This window comes from Marmota marmota, unplaced genomic scaffold (genome assembly GCF_001458135.2).
Source record: "Marmota marmota marmota unplaced genomic scaffold, marMar, whole genome shotgun sequence".
NCBI lineage: Eukaryota > Metazoa > Chordata > Mammalia > Rodentia > Sciuridae > Marmota > Marmota marmota.
In genome coordinates, this window is record NW_026000211.1 from 11,008,263 (window position 1) to 11,031,900 (window position 23,638).

The 23,638-nt window shown below is 37.0% G+C and overlaps 1 protein-coding gene across 2 annotated transcripts in view; it reads left to right on the plus strand.

The window, feature by feature from the left end:
• The first annotated feature begins 3,840 nt into the window (after nucleotides 1–3,840).
• Pdlim3 (PDZ and LIM domain 3) overlaps nucleotides 3,841–23,638 on the plus strand; it is a 28,717-nt gene continuing 8,919 nt past the window's right edge. Inside the window, exons 1-4 of one of the 2 annotated variants that reach the window (XM_015486136.2) lie at nucleotides 3,841–4,089; nucleotides 13,927–14,078; nucleotides 15,306–15,390; nucleotides 22,717–22,784. In XM_015486136.2, coding sequence (XP_015341622.1) covers nucleotides 3,997–4,089; nucleotides 13,927–14,078; nucleotides 15,306–15,390; nucleotides 22,717–22,784 — 398 coding nt within the window. In that variant the 5' untranslated portion in view covers nucleotides 3,841–3,996. Of the gene's footprint in view, nucleotides 4,090–13,926; nucleotides 14,079–15,305; nucleotides 15,391–22,163; nucleotides 22,352–22,716; nucleotides 22,785–23,638 lie in introns of both variants that reach the window. The other variant, XM_015486137.2, reaches the window with a different exon arrangement.

Consider the following 23,638-nt stretch of genomic DNA (forward strand, 5'->3'; position numbering starts at 1 on the left):
TAGGAATAACAGGGAATTGGCCAGTGCTTCTTCCTTAGAACACTCTTGCACAGCTACTCTCATTTCTTCCTTGACCGTCACCTCTGAACATTTTCCTCCTGACCTCAGCAAATGTTGGATATAGAAAAACTGCCCATTTCAGGTCCTTGATTCCTTAAAACTCATTATGAAGTGATGTTGTGTAGGTGTTACCTATGTCTAAACAATGCCAAAACAGCTAGTTAAAAAAAGCAAAAATAATACTAAAAAAACAACTGGTTCTATAAACCCGTTTATGAGATAATGTATATGTTAGGAGACATCAGTGAGCTGTGTGTGGACTGTTGAGCATCGCAGCCTCCTGAGGGAATAGGTCTGGCATTGGGAACTCCCCACCTCTCACAGGGATTGACCACCTGATGCAGGTGAACTTCCCCCTCAAGCTCTGCCAAAGACCCCCTACAGCACCTGAGATGGGTGTGACCTGCCAAGATGCCAATCAACCTTCTGACTGCAAGACAACATGAAGCAAGACTCCACCCTTGAAAACTTGTCCCTGCCTTTGATTGTACCCCCTTAAACAAACCACTGGAGCCATTTTTCCTTTGGTTCCAGCACCCATATGGACTAGGTCTATTAGGGGCTTCATTTTCTGTAAATATATTTTGAGTATTTTTGCTTTGTTATTTACTAATTATTTGAGATTGTAAGTTTTAGGGTGGCTTGGGTTATCCTGGGCAGGAAGAAGGACCCCTTAACGAGACGCTGGCCATCATCCCCACTTCGATAGGTATAAACAACTAATTGTGACAATTACACATCAAATAACTTGTCTAGTTTTTTTGGTTTTTGTTTCCTGAACTGACTGTGTGTGTGTGTGTGTGTGTGTGTGTGTGTGTGCATGCACACAGCCCGTAACAGACAAAGGAAATGTGTTCTGCAGTAATATAGCCAACCCAAATAGGCAGAATCAACAGATTATATTATGATTATTTCCCCCAAAGATACAACATAGGTGGGTCACTGGAAAATTTTTGGAACTAGAAAAACACAACTATGCCCTGTGGATTTTATGTTACCTACTACAGTGGGCAAAGTAGTACCCATCCTGGTTTTGTGATTTACCCTTTCCCACGCTGGCCCACTTTGCTTATAGCTTCCTGAATCTCCTTTCTCTTTTCTCCATCTGTCTTAAAACTGCATCCAAACAGATTGCTCTATTGAAAGTAACCCTCAGCTCTGCTCTCCTGAACTGATATGGTTCTATCTTTTCGGGCATTAAGTCCAAAACCCTCATTTTTGGGTTTCCAAAGCCTTTCATACTTCTCTTCCCTCATCCTTCCCCACTCCTTGAAAATCAGAACATATTGACATGTAACAGAAATACTTGATTCCATACTGAGACCCAACTCAGACCTCAGGAAGTCCTGGGTTTTCAATTTTGGTTTTACCATTTTTCAGCTTTTGCAAGTTACTCAGCTTCTAAGAATTATTTCACCTGGAAAAAAAAATGAACCTAAAAATAGCAGTCTGGTAGACAGGCACAGATGAACTAAGATCACATGGTATATAAATCAATCACTATAGCACCTGGGCCACAGAGGTGCTCAATGAACAATCAGTCCCTTCCTTTTCCTCTAATTTCATCCAGTTTGGGGATCTTCCCAGTTTCTTATTCACACTCCCTAGGAACCCTCACTTTGGCTGCAGTGTCCACACAGGGCAGCCCCAACTCTTGGTTATTGTTCCATTCACCTCCTTGTGTCAAAAACACATGTCTGGAGACTGAATTTGAGGGAGGTGACAAGTGCTCTGCTCAAAATTATTTATATTCATATTTTAAGTATATTGATTAATCATCCATATATATTTCTAGATGGTTCATTAGATTGGGTATATGTTTGACCAACATTTTAGATTTAGATTCCTGCATTTTAAAAAAATAAATCTTGAATGTATCTATAAATGTGTTAATGTATATTACAGACACTCATAAATACATATGAGTGCATACATATATTGCTTAATTGTAGAAGTTCTTTGTATTTATTGAGCACTTTTATTGTGTCAAGCACTGTGCAGAGGTAGCTCGTTTAATTCTCACAGTAATCCTACTATCTTGTACAATTATGACACCAATTTTACAGATGAGAATTTTAATTAACTTGGGCAAAGTCAAATAACTAGGAAGTAAATATTAACGCACTCAAAACTACTAAATAACAGATTGTGTTGAGGTGCTTGTGGGGTTTTTTAAATTTTAAACTTATTTATTTATTCTAATTTGCACATGACAGCAGAATGCAATTCAATTCATAGTACACATATAGAACACAATTTTTCGTGTCTCTAGTACACAAAGTAGAGTCACACCATTCATGTCTTCATACATGTACTTAGGATAATGATGTCCATCTCATTCTGCCATCTTTCCTACCCGTTGCCCCCTCCCTTCCCTTCCCTCCCCTTTGCCCTATCTAAAGTTCCTCCATTCCTCCCATCCCCACCCCCACTATGAATCAACATCCATATATCAGAGAAAATATTCATCCTTTGTTTTTTTGAGGTTGACTTACTTCACTTATATATTTTCCAACTCCATCCATTTACCTGCAAATGCCATGATTTTATTCTCTTTTAATGCTGAGTAATATTCCATATACCAGTATTATATGGAATATTACACATATTCCATTGTGTAATATTCCACTGAGTAATATTTCATATACCACAGTTTCTTTATTCATTCATTTATTGAAGGGCATCTAGGTTGGTTCCACAGTTTAGCTGTTGTGAATTGTGCTGCTATAAACACAGATGTGGCTGTGTCACTGTAAATATGCTGTTTTTAAGTCCTTTGGATATAAACCGAGGAGTGGGATAGCTGGATCAAATGGTGGTTCCATTCCAAGTTTTCCAAGGAATTTCCATATTGATTGCACCAATTTGCATTCCCACCAGCAATGTATGAGTGTGCCTTTTCCCCGACATCCTCACCAACACTTATTGTTTGTATTCTTAATAGCTACCATTCTGACTGGAGTGAGGGAAAATCTTAGTTTTGATTTGCATTTCTCTAATTGCTAGAGATGTTGAACATTTGTTCATACATTTGTTCATTGATTGTATATCACCTTCTGAGAAGTGTCTGTTCAGTTCCTTGGCCCATTTATTGATTGGGTTATTTGGTTTTTTGGTGTTATGATTTTTGAGTTCTTTATATACCTTAGAGATTAATGCTCTATCTGATGTGTGGTAAAAATTTGCTCCCATTCTGTAGGCTCTCTCTTCACCTCACTGATTATTTCTTTTGCTGAGAAGAAGCTTTTCAGTTTGAATCCATCCCATTTATTGATTCTTGATTTTATTTCTTGCTCTATAGGAGTCTTGTTAAGGAAGTCGGGGCCTAACCCGACATGATGGAGATTTGGGCCTACTTTTTCATCTATTAGGGGCAGGGTCTCTGTTCTAATTCCTAGGTCCTTGATTAGAATCCATGACCAGTACAGAAGAAGAAATGACAGAGAAGGAGCTCAGGTGGTGCTTGTGTTTTGATTCAAAGTATAGGGGCTATAGTTGGACGGCTTTTCATCTCCAGTAAAGTGCACTGCTGAGCTCGGAGTAGACATAAACAGGAGGACAGGTGTTACTTTAAGAGGATGATGGAAGCTGTAACCTGAAGCTTTCTCCAGCGCTTGCTTGCTCTCAGCCAGAGGAGTCTGGGAGGCTGCACCCAGCCAGCGCGCATCTGTAAACTCCTGCGGGTCAGGCGCGTCTTGCTTCCAAAGTTGGAGCTCTCCTTGATGGGAGGGGGCGGGGAGGAGGGGAGACCTATGACGTCACTCGGGAGCGGGGATAAAGCTCCCTGGTTGCACTCCGGGCTAGTAAACGGCCCCAGGGAGCAGAGTGGCTTGTGCCGCTGCGGAACTCCTGCGGTGTGCCCGGCCGCCCCTCTTTGCCCCCCATTCCCAGGCATCCACAGCGCTTCTTCTGCGGAAGGTCGCGCCCAGAGGCACCATGCCCCAGAACGTGGTCCTCCCAGGCCCTGCGCCCTGGGGCTTCAGACTTTCGGGGGGCATAGACTTCAATCAGCCTTTGATCATCACCAGGGTAGGTGTTTTCCAGTGTTGCTTTTGTTACAATTCGGGGACTCGCGACCCTGGTTGCGCAGCGGGTGCCTCAAAGTGAAGAGTGGCCTGGGAACCTGGGGTGGGGCGGGCGGGACGGTGCACTGGTGGGTCTTGGGCTTCTGGCTCCAAGTTCGAAAGCCAACAGCAACTGGCAAGTTGAGGTTTGAAGGATGCAGAACCGTTTTGAGACTTAACAAAGTCAGCTTGAAAGTTCTCCGCATCCTCTGGGTCCCCAGCAACTGACAGAACGACAGGTATCAGAGAAGGTGAGGCTGCGGGGACTGGGGCACCTTCTCCTCTGCGCACCCACCTCCCTTCTGTAACAAATAGATGGGGTGCAGGGAATGCGAAAAGAAGCATTAAAAAACACCCGCGGTTTTTTCTTGGAAATAGATGCGCATCTGAGCGATTTTTTTATTTGAATGACAACTTCAGCAGGGCGCTGTTCGCAGGGCACAACCTCGGCTGGCCAAGCTGGAACCGCTCATATCAGCCCAGACAGGGAAAATATTACTAATGTGTGTTCCTGGGTTCCCAGGCATTTTGAAAAAATGTTTTTTCATGGCTTTGGAATCATCATCCTTTAACAAACTACAAAGAAAGTGTGTCACTTTTTGATTTACCTAGTGGAAAGTTACCAGACTGATAACTCTAAAAATAATACTTTAATATCCAAGTCAAACTTTTCCTTATTTAACGTTTTGTAAAGCACTATCTAATTAGGAAAAATGAGAAAGTAAAAATGAAACCACAGAGTTTCTCCCCATCAGTGAATTTCTAGAATTAATTCTAAAGCATTATTTGCTTTAGTTGATCTTTTTCTAACACAAGTATTTTTCTTAATAGAAAACAATTATTTCAGTTACAACCTATAAAGCATTTTAAACCTAACTTAAAGGAATAAGCTTTCTGAACATTAAACTTTCATTTTCCAACTGTTAAGTTTTTCTCTTTTTTAACTGCTTGTAGTTCATTTTACAAATATATATGTATAATCTGATCGCTCATAGATTTTGAATAAGGCAATATCTTTTAAATTCTGTCCTATTTATATTTCTATGAGATTTGAGAACAAATATTCTTTTAAAAAATATCTCAAAATGTGTATCATAAAGGCCGTATAATGGATCATTTGCAAGCTTGGATTTACATTTTTCAAAAACATATAAACACATCTGACAAGTGTTTTTATGAGACATGAAAATTTAACATAGCCCCAAAAATGTTCCTAAGTAAATTAAGCAGAAAATGCTCCTGTGATCTGAGCCAAGCAATTCCTTTTATAGACTTACCAAAGAAAACAGTTTCCATTATCTCTATTAAGAAACATTTTTAGTTTATGGAGTATAGCTTTCATTTGTTTATATTAAATTAAACAAGCTTTTGAGTTCTAACAAAGAATAAATCATATTTAGGCTAAATCCTAAAGAAATAATTTTGTCACTTCGGGGAACTAATAAAAGAAATATTTTTGTTATTACTATACAAAATGTCAGTATAATTAATCATATGTTTGAATTTTGAATTGTTGGCATTATAGGCAAAGTTTATTTTAAAGTATTACACCTGCAGTTGGACTAACAAAGCTATTGGTAAATTATCTGATACAATGCTAATTATGGATTCTTTGAAATGCCAGTTCTATCTTGAATTTCTAACTCAATTAATTTGTGTCACTCATTTTGACACTTGATTCAATAATAGTGCATTCCCAGATATGAGTATTTCATTTGAGTTTACCTTTTCAATGATTTTAATTCCAGGAGAGCTGGTTAAACTGAACTGTTTTTTATCCCAAGTGTCCCTGAAGCCATGTACAGCATAGATTGTTGTTGAATGAATGAATTCATATTCACTTGGACTTTAATGCCTTAGTGAACAGACCTAGTTAATATTTCCACCAAGATGATAATAATACTGAAAATCATTTGGAACAAAACTAAAAGGTGTTACTCAGAAATAATTTGTGTTGGGGATGTAGCTGGGGATGTAGCTCAATGGTAGAGCACTTGCCTAGCATGAGTAAGGCCCTGAGTTTAATCCTTAGCTTCACAACAAGCAAACACATTAAAAACACCAATAATTTCTTTAAAAAATGTGTTGTTTTTAGGTGGAATTTTCTATTTTACAATTTTCATTTAATTTTTTGAAGTAGCAAGTGTGTGTGTTATTGTACTCTTGCTTGCCATGCATTATTCTAAGCCCTTTGTATTCACTAACTTACTTAAATCTCACCATAATCCTCTGAGAGTAGTAGTAGTAGCAAAACCAACTTTTGCAGAATAAAAGAAGGAGGATTCACAAGGCTCATTAGCCTGCCAACAATCACAAATAGCAGGATGGGATTTGATGCCAGATCAACTTGCCTCCAAAGCCTGCCTTCTGAAGCCCATACTTGTGAAAAATTCCATTTATTTTTCAGATAGTTCTGTTCTGAGCTGTCCGATATGTCACAGGTTCTATCAATACTATGTCTTCAAGGTCTAATAATTTCCATTTTTCCGCCGTTGTTATTCAAGATTTCATAACTTTCATAACTGTCCCCATCAAGACATTGATCTCTCCAATCCACCCTGCATTTTCTTACCACCCATCTTTTTTAAAAATTTGTTCCAATTAGTTATACATGACAGCAGAATGCATTTCAATTCATTGTAGACAAATGGAGCACAACTTTTCATTTCTCTTGTTGTACAGGATGTAGTGTAACACCGTTAATGCAATCATACATGTACATAGGGTAATGATATCCATCTCCTTCCACCATCTTTCCTACCCCATGCTCCCTTCCCTCCCCTCACTCCCTTCTGCGCAATTCAAAGTTCCTTATTCTTCCCCTGCTTGCCCCCAGTAATTAGAGAAATGCAAATCAAAACTACTCTAAGATTTCATCTCACTCCAGTCAAAATGGCAATTTTATCAGAATATAAGCAACAATTAGTGTTAACAAGGATTGCTGGTGGGACTACAAACTGATGCAACCTCTTTGGAAAGCAGCATGGAGATTCCTTAGAAAACTTGGAATGTTACCATCTTTGAAAAATGCAGGGTTGCTCCTCTCTCTCCCATTCTTAAAAATCCTTCAATGGCATCACCAACTTGTGGAGAATGAAGTTTGTAACTTTAGCATAGCATTCATAGCTTTTCACTATTTATTCCAACTCAGCTTTCGAATTTCATTTCTCCCCTCTCCCCCGCTTTCCTCCTCTCACTCCATACCTAAGCAGTGGTACCACTACACTGGGGCTGCTTAAATTTCCCTAACATGCCTTTGCTTCAAATGTACCCCACTCTTCCCTAGAATTGTTTTCCCCGCTGTCATTTGTGCCTGTGGAAACCCATTCAAACACTACTCCCCCCACCTCCTTCTTCTAGGAGTAGTGTGGCTGTCTGTTTGATTACATGGCTTTGGGCCTATTACATCTCCTTGCTGTGGAGCTTTGTATCATGGGTATTTGTGTATATCGTCCTACTAGATAAGGTGCTTCCTGGGGCCAGGAACTTACTACTTCAGGGACCATACAGTGCCTAGCACAATGGTTTGTACGTCATGTATGTTACAGAATTAAACATAGACACAATATGAACAATTGACTAAAATGCTCACTTTTTACATAACTTTTTTGGCATGAAATAGGTGCAGATTGTGTTCTCAAAAATATTCCCCAGTGAGAAATGAATGACAGTAGAGGGGGTAGAGAGAGAAGAGGGGAGGGGAGGGGAGGGGAGGGGGATAGTAGAGGATAGGAAAGGCAGCAGAACACAACAGACACTAGTATGGCAATATGTAAATCAATGGATGTGTAACTGATGTGATTCTGCAATCTGTATATGGGGTAAAAATGGGAGTTCATAACCCACTTGAATCAAAGTGTGAAATATGTCAAGAACTATGTAATGTTTTGAACAACCAACAATAAAAAATTAAAAAAAAAAACGTAATAGAAGGATCAGTGGAGTAGACAAAGGATAATGAAGGGAAGAGAGGAAGGATGGGATATGGAAAGACAATGAAATGATTTTGACCTAATTTTCTATGTACATGTGTGAATATACAACAGTGAATGTCACCATCATGTAAAAGACACTAATTTTAAAAAAAATTTCAGAAGTAGAAAGATTAGTAGAGAATGGGAAGGGAATTGGGGAGGGACGAGGGGACAGGAAGAGGAAGTACTGGGGACTGAAAAAGAACAAATTATATTTCATGCACTTATAAGTCTGTCAAAATAAATTCTATTATTATGTATAACTCAAAAGAACCAGTAAAAATAAAAACATGATAAAAAAGAAAAAAAATATTCCCCAGTAAAGATAAATGAGAATTATTTAAATTATTATTTAGATAACTTATTAAGTATACAAAGAGTTGAAACAGAAATATCTATAATGTCACAAAAAGTTCCATGAATGAGATGTATTTCATCAAGTCAGTTAAATGCTCTTTGTCCTCCTACAAGCCCCGCCCCTCCCTTCCTGCCTTACTCTATACAAATGCAGACTGCAGGTGTTCCCAGGCTAATGTTGGAGCTACTTTACAATGATATAAAAGTGGTACACATTCAGTACAAACCATACTTGGAAGTTTGAATTTCAACGTTTTCCTGGGCTGGTGATATGAAGTATGCTACCCTCTTTCGATGGTGGGCTGCAGCAGTGAGCTGTCAGCCACAGGACCCTGAGAGCCAACAACCAACACTCTACAGTAGACCGTGTTATTATAAACTATGATGTTCGGTAGGTTAGATGTATTGAATGCATTTTGACTCAGGATTTTTTTCAATTTTATAAAGTAGAGGAGCAACTGTGTAACCATGCTCCTAGACAATGGAACTGCAACCAGTTTGTGAGAGAGGGACAAATATAATTCTCTCCCTCATTTAAAATTGAAGTTCACAAAATTAAGAAAAAGGGTCTCTTCTTCAAAACTGTTTCCAAATTATTCCATGGGGTGAATCTTCCTATCATTGAACACACACATGTGCGCATACACAGACAAATAGTTTCTAGGCAATAAGTGTGCTATACTTTGTGCAAGATAAAATTTATGTTTTGAATATTCAGTTTAAGGGGGGAGAGATTATTTCAAATTCCATATATAATTATCCTAAGTATTTCATAGAATGATATAAAAGTGGTACAAAATGTTTAAGGTTCACATCTCTAAGTGAACTTCTTTTGATGTTCTTGCAAGAAGGTTCTAAGGAGGCTCTCTTGGACATTTTTGAACCATCCAGAAAGTGGATCTGCTCTGATAGACAAGTTACAGGTTGTTTGCTCTCACCAAATTCCAATACAGATTGCAGTACAAATTAGTGTTGTGTATGTGACATCAAATGATTACATACGTCTGATGCCAGTCTGTCTTTTCTCTTTAGATTCCTCTTTCCTACCCCTTCACTCTTCCCTTCTTCCTATTCATAGCACACGAAAGTTCCAAATCAAGACTGAGATCATTGTAACTAGGAACATTGTGTGGACTTGAGTAACAACAAAAGTGTCAGTGCATTCATTTGTGTAGGCTCTAACATATATCTTTAATCCAAATGTGAACTTTTAAAAAGGTACGTGTTGGCTGAATGCAATCCTTTTTCAGGCTAAAGCAAATGTAGTAGAAAGGTTGATGTGAATTGAAAAAAAAGAAAAACCTATGTAATTTTGTGCTAGCAAAGACTGCATCTACATGAAAGTGTTTTCATGTGCTTAAAACATTCACACATCCACAAATATCTATTGTGTGTAGAATGGCTTGTGTGTGAATGATATTGTGGGATGCAGTTATAATTTAGACAGATTTCTACCCCCACCCCCAGAAATAGATACATTAAGAAGAGAAGATACTACCAAGATATGACCTGCCCAGGATTCTACGGGAATTGTGGCGAAAGAGATAGGAGGAGGCAGAGGAAGTGATTCCTGCAGCAGAGGCACATTGAGGTAGTGTAAGAGTTTGAGCTATAAAGTGAGACAGACCCAGGGGCAAATTGAAATTTTCACTAGATGATCCTATGCCAGTTTCTTGTGTTTTCTAAACATCAGTTCTATCCTCTTAAAATAGAGATGGCTACTTTGTAAGATTGTCTTAAGAATTACATGAGATCATAGAATTACATGACATAACATTACATGAGATCAATAATGTTATTATAACAATAAAATAACAGTTCCCAACCCTGGCTGCATTGGAATCACCCATATAACATTTGAAAATATCCATGCCAAGGTGCATGCAGAGATTCTGCTATAACTGACACAAGGTACAGCTCTAGAGACATGAATTGTATATGGCTACCAGAGGGCTTTATGCCAAGAGAGGCATGGGAAGTGTATTTGATAAGCCAAATCTCATGATTTTGACCCATGCCCCTAGTGCAGTCTTTCTGTATATACTTGTCTTCCTCAATAATTTTAGTAATTTTTACTTATTTTTGTGTATGAAAAATGATGTTCAGCTGTGCTGTCCAGCCTGGCCCTGAATTCCTGGGCTCAAGCAATCCTCCTACCTCCCGCCTCGCCCTTCTGAAGAGTTGGGACTACAAGCAAGCACCACTGTACCTGACTGCATTTTTATTCTTAACATCAGAATCAAATCAGAGGCGTGTCTTGAACTTCCCTTGTGTCTCCCACAGTAAATAAGACATTATACATGCTTTGTGTTTTAAATTATCTTTTTCCCAGATGGACCCAAGTAATAGGTTAATATGAATAGTAGAAATCATCTGAGGCATTTGCTAACGCAAATTCCCTGGCTCCTTTCCTAGAGATTCTGATTCCTGATTCCAGACATCTGGAGTAGGAGGGCGTCTTTATGTTCAACAAGGACCCTAGGTGATTTGTGCAATCAAACAAGTTTGAAAATAGTACTGCATGATTGATTTCAGTGCTATGTCCAATTATCTCTCTAATATTTTCAATATTTAAGACCATAATGAATCTGAATAATAATCCTTTAAAAAAAACTCTGCCTCATTTCAGCTGTCTTCCCCCAACTCAGGAAAACATAGTAATCATCAACTGTGAGCAATAATATAAAGTAATAATATAACAAAAATATTACAGTAAAGTAATAATATAAAGTAATTCTGGGAAGTAATAGATTCTTAATTTAAGCAAATGATTTAACTTACTAAAACCAGGCCGGGCATGGTGGCACATGCCTGTAATCCCAGCGGCTCAGAAGGCTGACGCAGGAGGATCACAAGTTCAAAGCCAGCCTCAGCAAAAGTGAGGTACTAAGCAATTCAGTGAGACCCTGTCTCTAAATAAAATACAAAATAGGGTTGGGGATATGGCTCAGTGGTCAAGTGCCCCTGAGTTCAATCCCCTGGTACCCCCCCCACCAAATTAAAAAATTTAAAAATAAAATTAAATAAATAAATAAACTTACTAAAACCAGGATAATTTAGCAGTCATTTTCTGATTGCCAGTTCTGATGAACTTGAAGAATAACAAGAAGTAGATGCATCATATTAAGAATAACAAGAATTAGAGGCATCATATTTCTTCTTATTCCCCATCCCTCTCTCTAAATCCATTCTTCTTCCTATTTCTCTCTCCATTAAGGCGTAAGGACAGCAATTTCCAAGTTGAATACAAAGTCATAAGTGGGTTCTGGCTATCAAACACCTTTCCTTTAGCTTCTAGAACACATGGTAAGATGACTGTGAAGCTGCTCTCACCAACCAGAAAGGCACAGGTTACTTAGACACCTCTCCTCAGAAAACAGACAGTCTTCTTAATCCAGTCTTTCTTAGAGAGTTATTGGGATAGTCAAAGATATGAGGGGGTGGGAAGCTTTGCAAATGTAATATCTTGCATAATTATGAAATAGTAGTCTTAATGTTAGTACTAACACTGTTAGTAAATGTCAGTAATCTTCAATCTCTAAGTTACTCAGATGTTCAATACCTATTCAATAGGTAAGTTCAGTATCTATTACTTAGATTTTCAATATCTACATTCCAATAAGCCTGTATAAAATGTGTGTAGACACGTATACACAAAACTCTGCTTCCTACTTATCCTAATCAAAACTGTATTGAATGTTATATAAATTAAATCCATTTACATGACTTAGTAAAATTAAGAGAGGCTTTAAAAGCAAACACAATAAGCTATGCTTTCTCATGTTTTAACTCAAAGAAATGCATCCTGGTTTTAGAAGTTTAAAAATAGAAAATACCGATTTTGACTTACCGTATCTAGAGAAAAATGAAAAGTTTAAGATTATTTTTTTCCCTACGAATCACATCAAGAATGGAAATTTTTGCTTGTCTAATAGTTCTAGGTCTGGGAGAATTTCTAAGTGGAAAACAGTGATAAAATACCTTCCAGAGCTGTGTAATAATCCCAATTGTCTTCACCCAGCTTCTACCATTCTACCAACTGTTGCTATTGAAAAAGTATCATGATCACCACAGTGAGACTATCACAGAGGTAAAGCAAGTACAATAAATATTTCAGTGATAAGACTGAAGATCTAGGACACATGAGAATTCATTATTTTTTCAATTTTATTTATTTAGATGAATTGAAATCTCCCTTAGAGATACAAAGTTAAATAGAATATATAGCTAGAATAAGCAAATTGAGGGGAAATGAATTAGTGAGTGATCCTTAAAGAGAGCATTAGGGACTATCTAGTTTATTCCTGGAGCAGTTTGAAATATGAGTCAAGCCTTATGTATTATTCTGCTCTAAATACTAGGAACTTCCAAGCATTAGCTCTTTTTGTTATGTGAGCTCTCACTTAAATAGCCTTTTTGTTCATTCTTCCATTTATCATTTATTAATACTAAACACTATGAAACATTAGAAATCAAGGTGCTTCTTGACTTAGAATGGAATTACAACACAATAAATCCATCATAAGTTAAAACTGCATTTAGTACACCCAACCTACTGAATGTCACAGCTTGCCAACACAGTGCATTGCAGAGCATTGGTTGTTTACCCACTTGGTGGCAAGGGTGACTGAGAGCTATGGCCTCCCTGCTACCACTCAGCCTAATGGTATCAAGGAAAGATCAGAATTCAAAATCTGAAGTGTGGTTCCTACTGAATGTGTATCAACTTTGTACCATGGTAAATTTGAAGAACCACAAGTTGAACCATCGTAAGTCAGGGACCATCTGTACACATGATATACATGTAACCAAGAGTTTACAGTCCAGTTGAGAAAACAAATGATATAAAAGTAAATAAACGAACATAATTTTCAGGAAGGAAATGAACAGAGTGTAAAGGTAAAAGATAATGGGGAGAGGGACTAGAGAAGCTATTCCAAATGGATCAGGAGGTTGATGAAAATATAACATTTGAGCCTAGACCTGAAGGATAAGAAACATCCAGATGAACAGAGGGAGAAACATTTCAGGAAGAATAACAGTGCATATAAAACCCCAAAGAGAGGGGAAAGGAGAGGGAATGGGAATGGGAATGGGAAAGACAATAGAATGAATAGAACATAACGTTCTGATGTTCATCTATGAATACAACCACCAGTGTAACTCCACATCATGTTCTACCACAAGAATGAGATCCTAATTAGAATAAGTTATACTCCATGTATGTATAATAGGTCAAAATGTGTTCTACTGTCATGTATATCTAAAAAGAACAAATCAAAAAATAAATAAATGAACCCCAAGGAGGTACAGAGTTGGCCTGCTTGAGGAACTACAAGGAAATTAGAAGTTGTTTTAAATTAGATTTAAGATTTCCTGCCTAGTTAAACATTAAAAACGAGGTTAAAATACAAATGTCAGGCACAAAATTCAAGATGTTGGTTTTTAAATTGTGCCATGATTTCTTCCAGATTACTCCAGGAAGCAAGGCAGCAGCTGCCAACCTCTGTCCTGGAGATGTCATCCTGGCTATCGATGGCTTTGGTACGGAGTCCATGACCCATGCTGATGCGCAGGACAGGATCAAAGCAGCCGCACACCAGCTGTGTCTCAAAATTGACAGGTGCCCCTTAATTAATGGTGTTAAAATTCGATCTTTTTTGCAGGAGAACGTGAACCACAGCTACAAATGGTTTCATCGTCCTAGAGAGAAGGACTGTCATAGCACCTAGGATTTTGACTGTTTTGTGTGTGTGTGTGTGTGTGTGTGTGTATCAGCCACATTAGTCTATTCTTCATTGAAGTCCATCAATCCAGTAGTTGTTGATAAGTCATTTTTAAAAGTTAGAATCCTCTAGAGTGTCCAAATAATGAAGAGGCCAAATGAATTTTTTTCTTCCTTTACTAACCCAGTCAATCGACTATAATAATAGCCATAGACCTTGTAAACTCTGAACAGAATGACTAGTAGTCCTGCAGTCCTCAATATGGTAGACAATGGAATGGAAAGTACAGAGGCCCCTAAGAGAATCTCTTCACTTGCCAAAATGTGTTAAAAATCAGCAGTTAATATCCTATAAGTCATTGTCATTTTTTTTGGACAAAATTCAGGCCAGAAGAATATTACAAGGTATGAGAAGTCATGTGCATATAAGTGTGCTAGATGTGAGATCCTTCTGACCAAAAAAAGAAAGAAAGAAAAAGAAAATGAACCCAAACTCTTGTCATCAGACCCCTGATCTGAAACAGAACCATAAAAATAATGGCCAGTTATAGTGATTTTTTTGATATACATTTATCATATCATTACTGATTCACAATTATTTTTCTTGGTACAGAGGCTCAATGAATTGGCCAATCCACCAATTTCATGCGTGAAATAGATTCTTTTCCCATTTATGCATAATCTGTGCTGCTGCCAAGCACATATTCCCCTAGGAGTCATAAGGTCCCAGAGATGCCTGAGAAGGGCTAGTCAAAGCTCTGTTCCTGATGACAGTAGAAAATCTACCCAGTCCATCCTTCACTGCTTCCTGTGGTGGCCTGAGTAGGATAAGAGGGAAGAAGGGGTGACCTGGCCTTTGCCTCTTGGGATCTGCATTCTTCAAGGGCAGTGCCATTTCCCACAGGCACTGGGAGGCCAACTCTTTCCAGTGTACAATGCAATCTAGGCACTCTTGGTCTATTCTAGATTCCCCCAAAGGACACAGAAACATAAGACTAATTGGTATGGAAAAATACAGAATAATAAGTTTTAAAAAAAAAATTCCTTTGGCTTAAATTAGTTGCTAGTACTCTCAAAAAAAATAATAGGAAATTAAAGTATACTAAAACTTTGTTCTATTTCCAGGGCAGAAACTCGCTTATGGTCTCCACAGGTATCTGAAGATGGGAAAGCTCATCCTTTCAAAATCAACTTAGAGTCAGAACCACAGGTATGGATGTTAGAGTAAATGGTATTTGCATTATATTTCCTTTCAATGATGGGATGCTTCCAAGAGGAAGAAATGGGAAATGTAAAAATTGGAACAAGACCTGATGAAATGGTTGTCTGTCTTTACTTTCTGAGATTAATTTATGTGATACATGTTTTCTTACATCAAGAAAAAACAGAAATATGCCTAACAAACATCTTGCTAAAAGGCAAGTATGTTCTCATCAGGAAGCATTTGGCTAAATTTACCTAGAGTCCACTTGTTTTTTTCATTTCTTATCATGGACTCCTGCCAAAAGGCTATGAGGTAATCTAAGAAGTTTAAGTTGTTAAAACAAAGCAAAATAAAAATAGGCTCTGCCACTTGAAACAGGTGTCTCTAATCTAATCGTTGTTGGGAACTTGAGTTCTTCAAGGTCTTTGCCCAGATCTTATTTGACACCCTTCTTTAATTCCCAATTCTGATATTCTGTAATCAGATTTATTTTACAAAAGAAAAAAAGTTTTGTATTATGTTATCATGGAGATCTTCTGCTTATGCAGCTGAATTGCAAAAGATAGAGAACTTTCCCTTGAGGCAACTCTTATCTCATGAGCTAAATTAATCAGATAATCTGATGCTTGTCTGTGTCTACTTTCCAAAAGTAAAAAAAAAAAAAAAAAAACTGAAATTAAATCAAACCTTAATTGTGATATCTGAAAAAGAGTCTCCAAAAAGAAAAAAGGCTGCTGTTAAAATACAAATTCCCACCCCCACCAAAATAAATACCCTATGTAATCTTTAGAGTTATAAGATTCTTGTCCTGACTTTTGACAGGAAGGAAGGTAGAGTTTGAGCCTAAAACCACAGGAGCAAAAGGAAGAGTAAGGAGACCCCAAAGGGAAAGTGCAGGACACTGAATATTCTTGAAGACAGGAACCCTGTGTCTATTCTCTTCTCTTTGGCTCTTCCAGGCCGCAGACCACAACAGCCACTCAATAAGTGGCTAACAAAGGAAAGAAAAGAATACAGGACCTAATGATAAACTGCGCCTTTTCTAACACTGGCCAGGGCCAGTCCTGGGAACAAATTCCCAGAGCTGATCTGCCACCACCTCCAGCTGTTGCATTGTATAAGAGATCTTGAAAGTTCAGTGGGATATTGAGGTCAGGTAAGACTCACTCTTCAGGGTAGGTGAGCAAAGGATAAAATCAACCAGATAGGTAATACAGGTTTAATAATAACCCTTATTTGAAATCCTTGAGACCAGAAGAATTTTACATTTCAATTTTTTTTATTTTGGAATATTTGCTTATATATTTTGAGATATTTTGTGGCCCAAGTCTAAAAATGAAATTCATTTTGTTTTACATACATTTATACACATAACCTAAAGATCATTTTATGCAATATTTTTTAGTGTGCCTGTGTTTTGATGGCAACCCATCTCATAAGGACAGCTGTGGAATTTTCCACTTTCTCAAAAAGTCACCTATTTGGAGCATTTCAAAGTCAGGATTTTTGGATTAGGGATGCTCAACCTGTAAATATAGTGATAAAGGATCTGAAAGCTGATGGTGATTTACCCTGGCTAGGTAGGTTGGTGAGAAGAAACACTTCCAGGGGGAGAAAAAGTCAAAGAGGTAGAAAAAAGAGATTGGAAGAAGAAAAAATGAAGTTCTCCAAGCAAAGCTATCACCTATATATAGCCCTTTGGATTACTGCCCAAACCCACCTGTTCTTCCCACCTTCATCTATTCTTCACTTAGAAGCAACACAAGAGAAAAAAAGTGACTCTTTGGTGCTTTATTTAAAGAAGACCAATCCAAATTCTTGCTAGCTCCAGGACAAATTAGATGGAATTCTTCATTCCTTTGTCCATATACAGCATCATCCAAAACTGCACTTCACCATTTTGCAAATTATCTTTCCAGTCAAATTTTCTTCTGATTTTTTAAAACTATTTTTCATCAATATGAGATGTAAGGAATGGAACTGACTAGACAGATTTGATCCAAGTTCCAAATCCCCACGGTCACTGCTCCCACCCTGACACAAAGATAATTTACCAAGTAGTATTCGATTAAGCACAAAATGCACTTAGACCATCAGAGCCTGCTTTACTAGTATCTATCCAGATTTGAAGGTTAAAGGTAATTCCTGAGTTGTAGCTCTGGAAAGCACCTCTTTTGCAAATCTGTGAGCATTAATTTATGACTATGATTATTCTAAGAATTAGATTTTATGGCTTAATACTAATTTTTAAATAATCTGTCCTCTAGTCAGACGTGTATTAGCCCATGTGGCCCATTTTGGAGTTAGAAAATATGAACATTTATGAAACTACAACTGGAAAAAAGGAAATGAGATTAAAAAAAGAAAAGGTAAAGATAAGAGCTATAACCGCCAGTCAGATGGAGCCTTTAAAAATTCCATTAGTTTGAGTCATGACTAACTCTTACTGGCATCCTCTCCATGAGGCCAGTGTTTGAAGGGCTCAGAGATAAGAGCAATTTCAGGGTCTCCTAATGGACCAAATGGTTTCTACTCCTCATGAGACTCTAATGCCAGATTTCCATATGACCAGTTCACGTAACTTGTGCTTCAGGACAAACATTCCCTACACAAAATAGGTAAATTTCAGTGTATTGCCTACTATCTGAAAATCCTATGGCATAAACTAGGGGGGAAAAATGTGGTTATGAAGATCAAACAGTGAATTTAACTTGCATACTGAGATCAGAGAAACACTAAGCTATGATTATTTTTTAAAATAATATGAAGCTATGTAAAAAGATCCTTTTTTAAAATCTTAATGAGAACTCTGCAAATAGAGCAGCCTTCTGGACAGCAGAGGTGTGCCAGTTTGAGAAAAAAAAATTCATCATGCTTTAAAATGTCATTGTAGATAGTGAAATTCCAATTAACAATACAATATTCAAGCTCTTGTTTCTCAACCCAAATCAAACTTTTATCATAGGTATTGTGACCTGTGGTTTACAATAAAATATTCTTTTTCATTTTAAAAGTGATATCTCTTCATTGCAGAAACATTATATCTATCAATCCATACCCAGTCACAAATAATTAAATGTTTATATTTTTTTTCTGTTGTTCTTTTCTATACACAGGTTTAAGCTTAGGAGACTTTTTCTTACAGAGTAATAATTGACATAAGAATTTTTAATCTTTTTCATTTTCCATACTACCACTAAATAATCAAATTTTGTTTTCATAAACTTAAACTTGAATTTTAGGCTTATAAAGGACCTTAGAAATTGTTTAGATCAAATCCCAAGACTTGAATTAATTCTTTCCATAAGGTCCTGAACAGTCTAGGAGCAGATATACATGTTTTTCTATACAAAGCATTACTGTAGTCTAAGAGTATGTCAATAGTCCTTCAAAGGTGACATTCTCAAATAAATCATTACCCTTATTTTTTAATATTGGTTGATCAACTCAAAAACATCATGTGCCTATCATAGTAGAAAGATGTTTTTCAGGAAAAAAAAGATGGTTCTTCTCTAAATGAGAAGAAAGCTCTCTCCATTTTTATACAAAAGATTTCATCTATGCCATTGAAGATCTGATAATCAAGATGCACTTACATATACACAATGGAATATTATTCATCATTAAAAGAGAATAAAATCATGACATTTGCACATAAATGGATGGAGTTGGAGAATATAATGCTAATCAAAGTTAGCCAATCCCAAAAAACCAAATGCCAAATGTTGAATCTGATACAAGGAGGCTGACTCATAATGGGGTTGGCCGTGGGGGGCATGGGAGGATTAGACAAACTCTAGATAGGGCAAACATGTGGAAGGAGAATGGAGGGGCATGGATGTAGAAAAGAAGGTGGAATGAGATGGACATCATTACCCTAAGTACCTGTATGAATTCACAAGTGGTGTAACTACACTTTGTATGCAACCAGAGATATGAAAATTGGGCTCTGTGTGTGTAGTATGAATTGTAATGAATTCTGCTGTCATATATAACAAATTAGAATTTTTAAGAAGATGCAAATTACATGCACAGTCACTGTATATTTTCATAGAGTTCACTTTAATCTGCAATGTTTAGATAACTGCAATGAGAACAGGAAACATTTGAAAAAGTCACTGGAGAAAATAAGGGTGACTTTATTTTTCATTTGAGGAGTGAGCATGAGGGAGGGGTAATTGGGCATAGATTTCAAATATGATGAAATGCAATTATTTCCTCATTGTGGCTTGGTCAGATATACACTAGCTTCCTATAGTTTGTTTCTCTCATTTCCCTCCATTTTTAAATGAAAGTTAAATGTAAGTTACAGGGAAATGTATTGCTCTGATGGAGGTGAATATATCCTGAGACTTTAATGGTGGGTCATTTCTCCAAGGTAGAAACTGAAGGTGAGTTGTCCTTGAGTGCTGACATTGCTGAGGTCATTTCAAGGACTCAGAAGACCCTTATCAAGAGCTGCAGTCTCCCAGTGTCAGCAAAGCTCTGTCACATTTCTTAGCCTTATCTGGTGGCTCTAGCATTTCACTAATTGAAAATATCATCCCTTAATATAAGCTGCTATGGTTTAAAAATAAGAGTTTTTTAATTGTCAATTAATTTTGGGTGATTGCTTTTTGAATTCCTAGGAGATAAGAATTACTTGATGGTTTTGTCTGGATAGAATAAACACAAGAGCTGGACTATATTAACTGCTATATAAATTTTGTACAGCTATTTGTCTGTTACTCATTATTTTCCAAGAAAAGCAAAAAGGAATTAAAATGGGACAGCAAACTTCTAATTGGATTTGTCTTTTGATTCTGTTTGATGGTCAACAATGATGTAAGACTTGGATAGAAAGTTTCCTTTTAGTGCCATACTTAAATTTCTGTTTACCTTTGGTATATACACTTCATTGTGCTTTTGGGAATGACTCTGAAAACCAATAAACTAATGCTTTGCAAAGCCTAAATAAAAGTGTTTGAAGTCTGTGTTAGAAATATTTCCCCTTATGAACTGAATGGAAAATAGAGTAATTTTTTAACAAAACTTGCATTTGTGACCATTGCAATGTATATAACCAAAATGGAAAATGGTGAAGAAAAGGCTTGGTGATATTTAACTTATGTGTTGCTATTGATAAGACTACAGATTATTAAGATGCAAATAATTTCAGGAAGATTACATTATTTACAGTATAATTACCATCCATGTTTATTCCTTTTAAGGCTAAGAAAAATCAAGGGCAAAGATTTTTCCCATAAAGCCATTTTATTATGTTAATTAATTATAAATTTAATTCTATTCACCAAGATTTTTAAGGCATCTCATGCTTTGTTTAAAAAAAAAAAGCTAAGTTCTTCAAAGCTTGAGCCATTTAGTCCTGCCTAATTTACACTGTAATTAGCCTGAAAGATTTATAATTCACTAAAACTAAATTTCCCTCTATCTTTTTTCACATCAGAAAGAGTTACAAAGACCTGGATCATGACTATTACCATTACTTACAATTATTTCCAGTTCACTATTTTCATGCCATAATAATGGTTAATCATAAAACACAGCCAATCTGACTTCATTATTAATTTAGCTAAAACAATCAGATTGTACCTCTGTGTAAATTTTTAGCTACACACATTTTCACACGTTCTGCAATTCAAAGCTGGAACATTTCTAAAGTTAAACTTTAGAAATGTCCTTCTGCTACAACAGCAACAATAATGTTGCCTTGGCCAATTCCTCTGCAGTGAGCCACTGTTGTGGAGGAAAAATTTAAATGAAATTTATCAGTAAATTCAATGTCACTATTGAAGAATTGGCTAAATTGCATTCAATTCAACCCTTCTTTTCAATTTCAGAAGATAAAATAAGAGGTTTTTACTGGCTTTACAAATTTATACAACCATTCAAAACTAGAAAACATTATTCCTACATTAACAAATACTAATATGGGATTTCAGATCTCTGAGGCGTGCTTCAAACTCAGAGTTTAGGATTCTGATGTGTGGTCCTTTTCCCTAAGTAAAGAAGTAAAAATCCTTTTATGACTCATATACACTGCTTATCTCTAACTTACTGACTTTCCAGAACTAGAATAAATAGGAAGAGTTCTTTAAATACACAACATGAAATCACTATAATAAAAGGGGGGATCTATAAATGTTGTTCCTACTTTCACAATTATTTTAATCATTATCATTTCTTCAAAATTTAAGATTATAGCCTAATCCAAATTAAGAATTTTTTGTTGTTGTAGATACCTTTTAAAAATAGCATTTTTACCTAGATTAGTTAAAAACAATTCAGTGTATTTACTCATAAACCATCATTCTATAGATTATGTCTTAAGACATTGGGGAAGATTTCCCAAGACACTATCAGAAGAGAAAGCATATGTAAGTTCTTCTTGAAAAAATGTTAAGAGTAATAATTTTTTCCGAGCCAAAAATCTCATTTCTGACACAAATTTTCAATATTCAAATGAGTCATTACAATTTCTTAAAAGCATAGATGAAGTCAGTAGGGAGCAGACAAGAGATACAATATTTGAATTATCTCGTGATATTTTAAACAAGGTCAATTCCTTTGCAGGGTAACATTTGGTAGGTGAATATAGCACAAGCAAATTTCAGGGAAAAATGACAGAAAGATGCACCTCTAACTCCTCCTTTAACCTTTCTGTCAATCTCATGGCAGGTAAGGATGCCTTTATTAACAATAGCGATGTTGTTAGTTTTGCTTACTAACGGCTTGTTGTGCACTCTGTGGCCTTGTGTATTTTGTCTGCCATTGTACAGGAATTCAAACCCATTGGTACCGCACACAACAGAAGGGCCCAGCCTTTTGTTGCAGCAGCAAACATTGATGACAAAAGACAGGTAGTGAGCGCTTCCTATAACTCACCAATTGGGCTCTATTCAACTAGCAATATCCAAGATGCGCTTCATGGACAGCTGCGGGGTCTCATTCCTAGTTCACCTCAACAGTAAGTACTGGTCTCTCAGTTCTGGCCACAATGTTCTTGACCTTGATAATATGGTTTCTTTTCTTTTCAAAAGTCCAGCTCTTGCTGTTTTTCTTTTACTTTCCTGAAGGCACTGTTGGATTTTTATTTTAAAGACAAGCATCTAGAACACGGTTCTAATTGTTTTGGAACCCAACCAGGCAGTTCCTGAACATTTAGTGAATAGATGGTTAAAAGAAGAAATCGTCCCGTTATATCACCACCCTTCTTAGTCGTGTCAATATTTGGTGGTAAATAATCCTGTCTGTACAGTTGTTATTCAATTGCTTTTATTTTTAAAAAGTCATCTTCCACTGAGGGATTTTTGTAACCCTTTGTTTTTACAGGATGTGAACTACTTTGAACACAAGCACAATATTCGGCCCAAACCTTTCATAATCCCAGGCCGAAGCAGGTCATAAATTCTGAGATTGTGAAGTTTGAACTGCATGCTCCTTTAATTCATTCTTACTAATTACCAAGAAAGTAACTTGTAAGATGTTTGCAGTGGCTCTTCTCATCGCATAGCTCATTTCAAAAGCAAAAAGAAACGAACTCACTTAGCAGAGAGCAGAGGCCAAATAACCTCCATTTCTGTGAGTAAATATTGACAAGATTATAGAGCTGTGAAATTTCATGTGATCCCCATGTGTATTTATAACTAGTCCCCTGCTGCTCTGGGGATCCCATCCAGGACACGGTGACCTTTGAGTCACTCAGACATAGTCTATCCCAGGTCAGGAAAGCCCAGCCAGCAGGGACAAAAATGGAATCGTGCCCTGGGTCAGGAGTAAGGAAGCCGACAGGGAACACAGGGAAAGCTGAGGTCCCTCCACAGGCTTGACAGGTGCTGGTCATCCCACCTGAGTATCTGCTTCTCACTCCACCTTCAAATCCCACTAAGCCTAGCCCTTACATAAAGATAAACTGGCATTCTTGTGGATCCTTGCAAAGAATCTTCTCATCCTTGCAAAGGAAGAGAAGCCCTCTGACAAGGAACTTTTCCACTTGCATGAAAAAAAGTATAAAGTAAAAGTTGAGAGGGAAGGAGATGCATTAGATACCCTCATGGAGTGCACTGTACAAATTAGAACAATAATAAGCCAGGTCAAAATTCTTATCCAAACAATCAGAAAAAGCTATCATCTCTAGATGATCCTTTTCAAATACCTTCTCTGGAAATTGAACTTCAACCTAAGGGGAAAGAACTAATAATGCCCTGTTTCACCACATGGTAATAAGGACAAGCCAGTGTGAGTCTGTCATTTG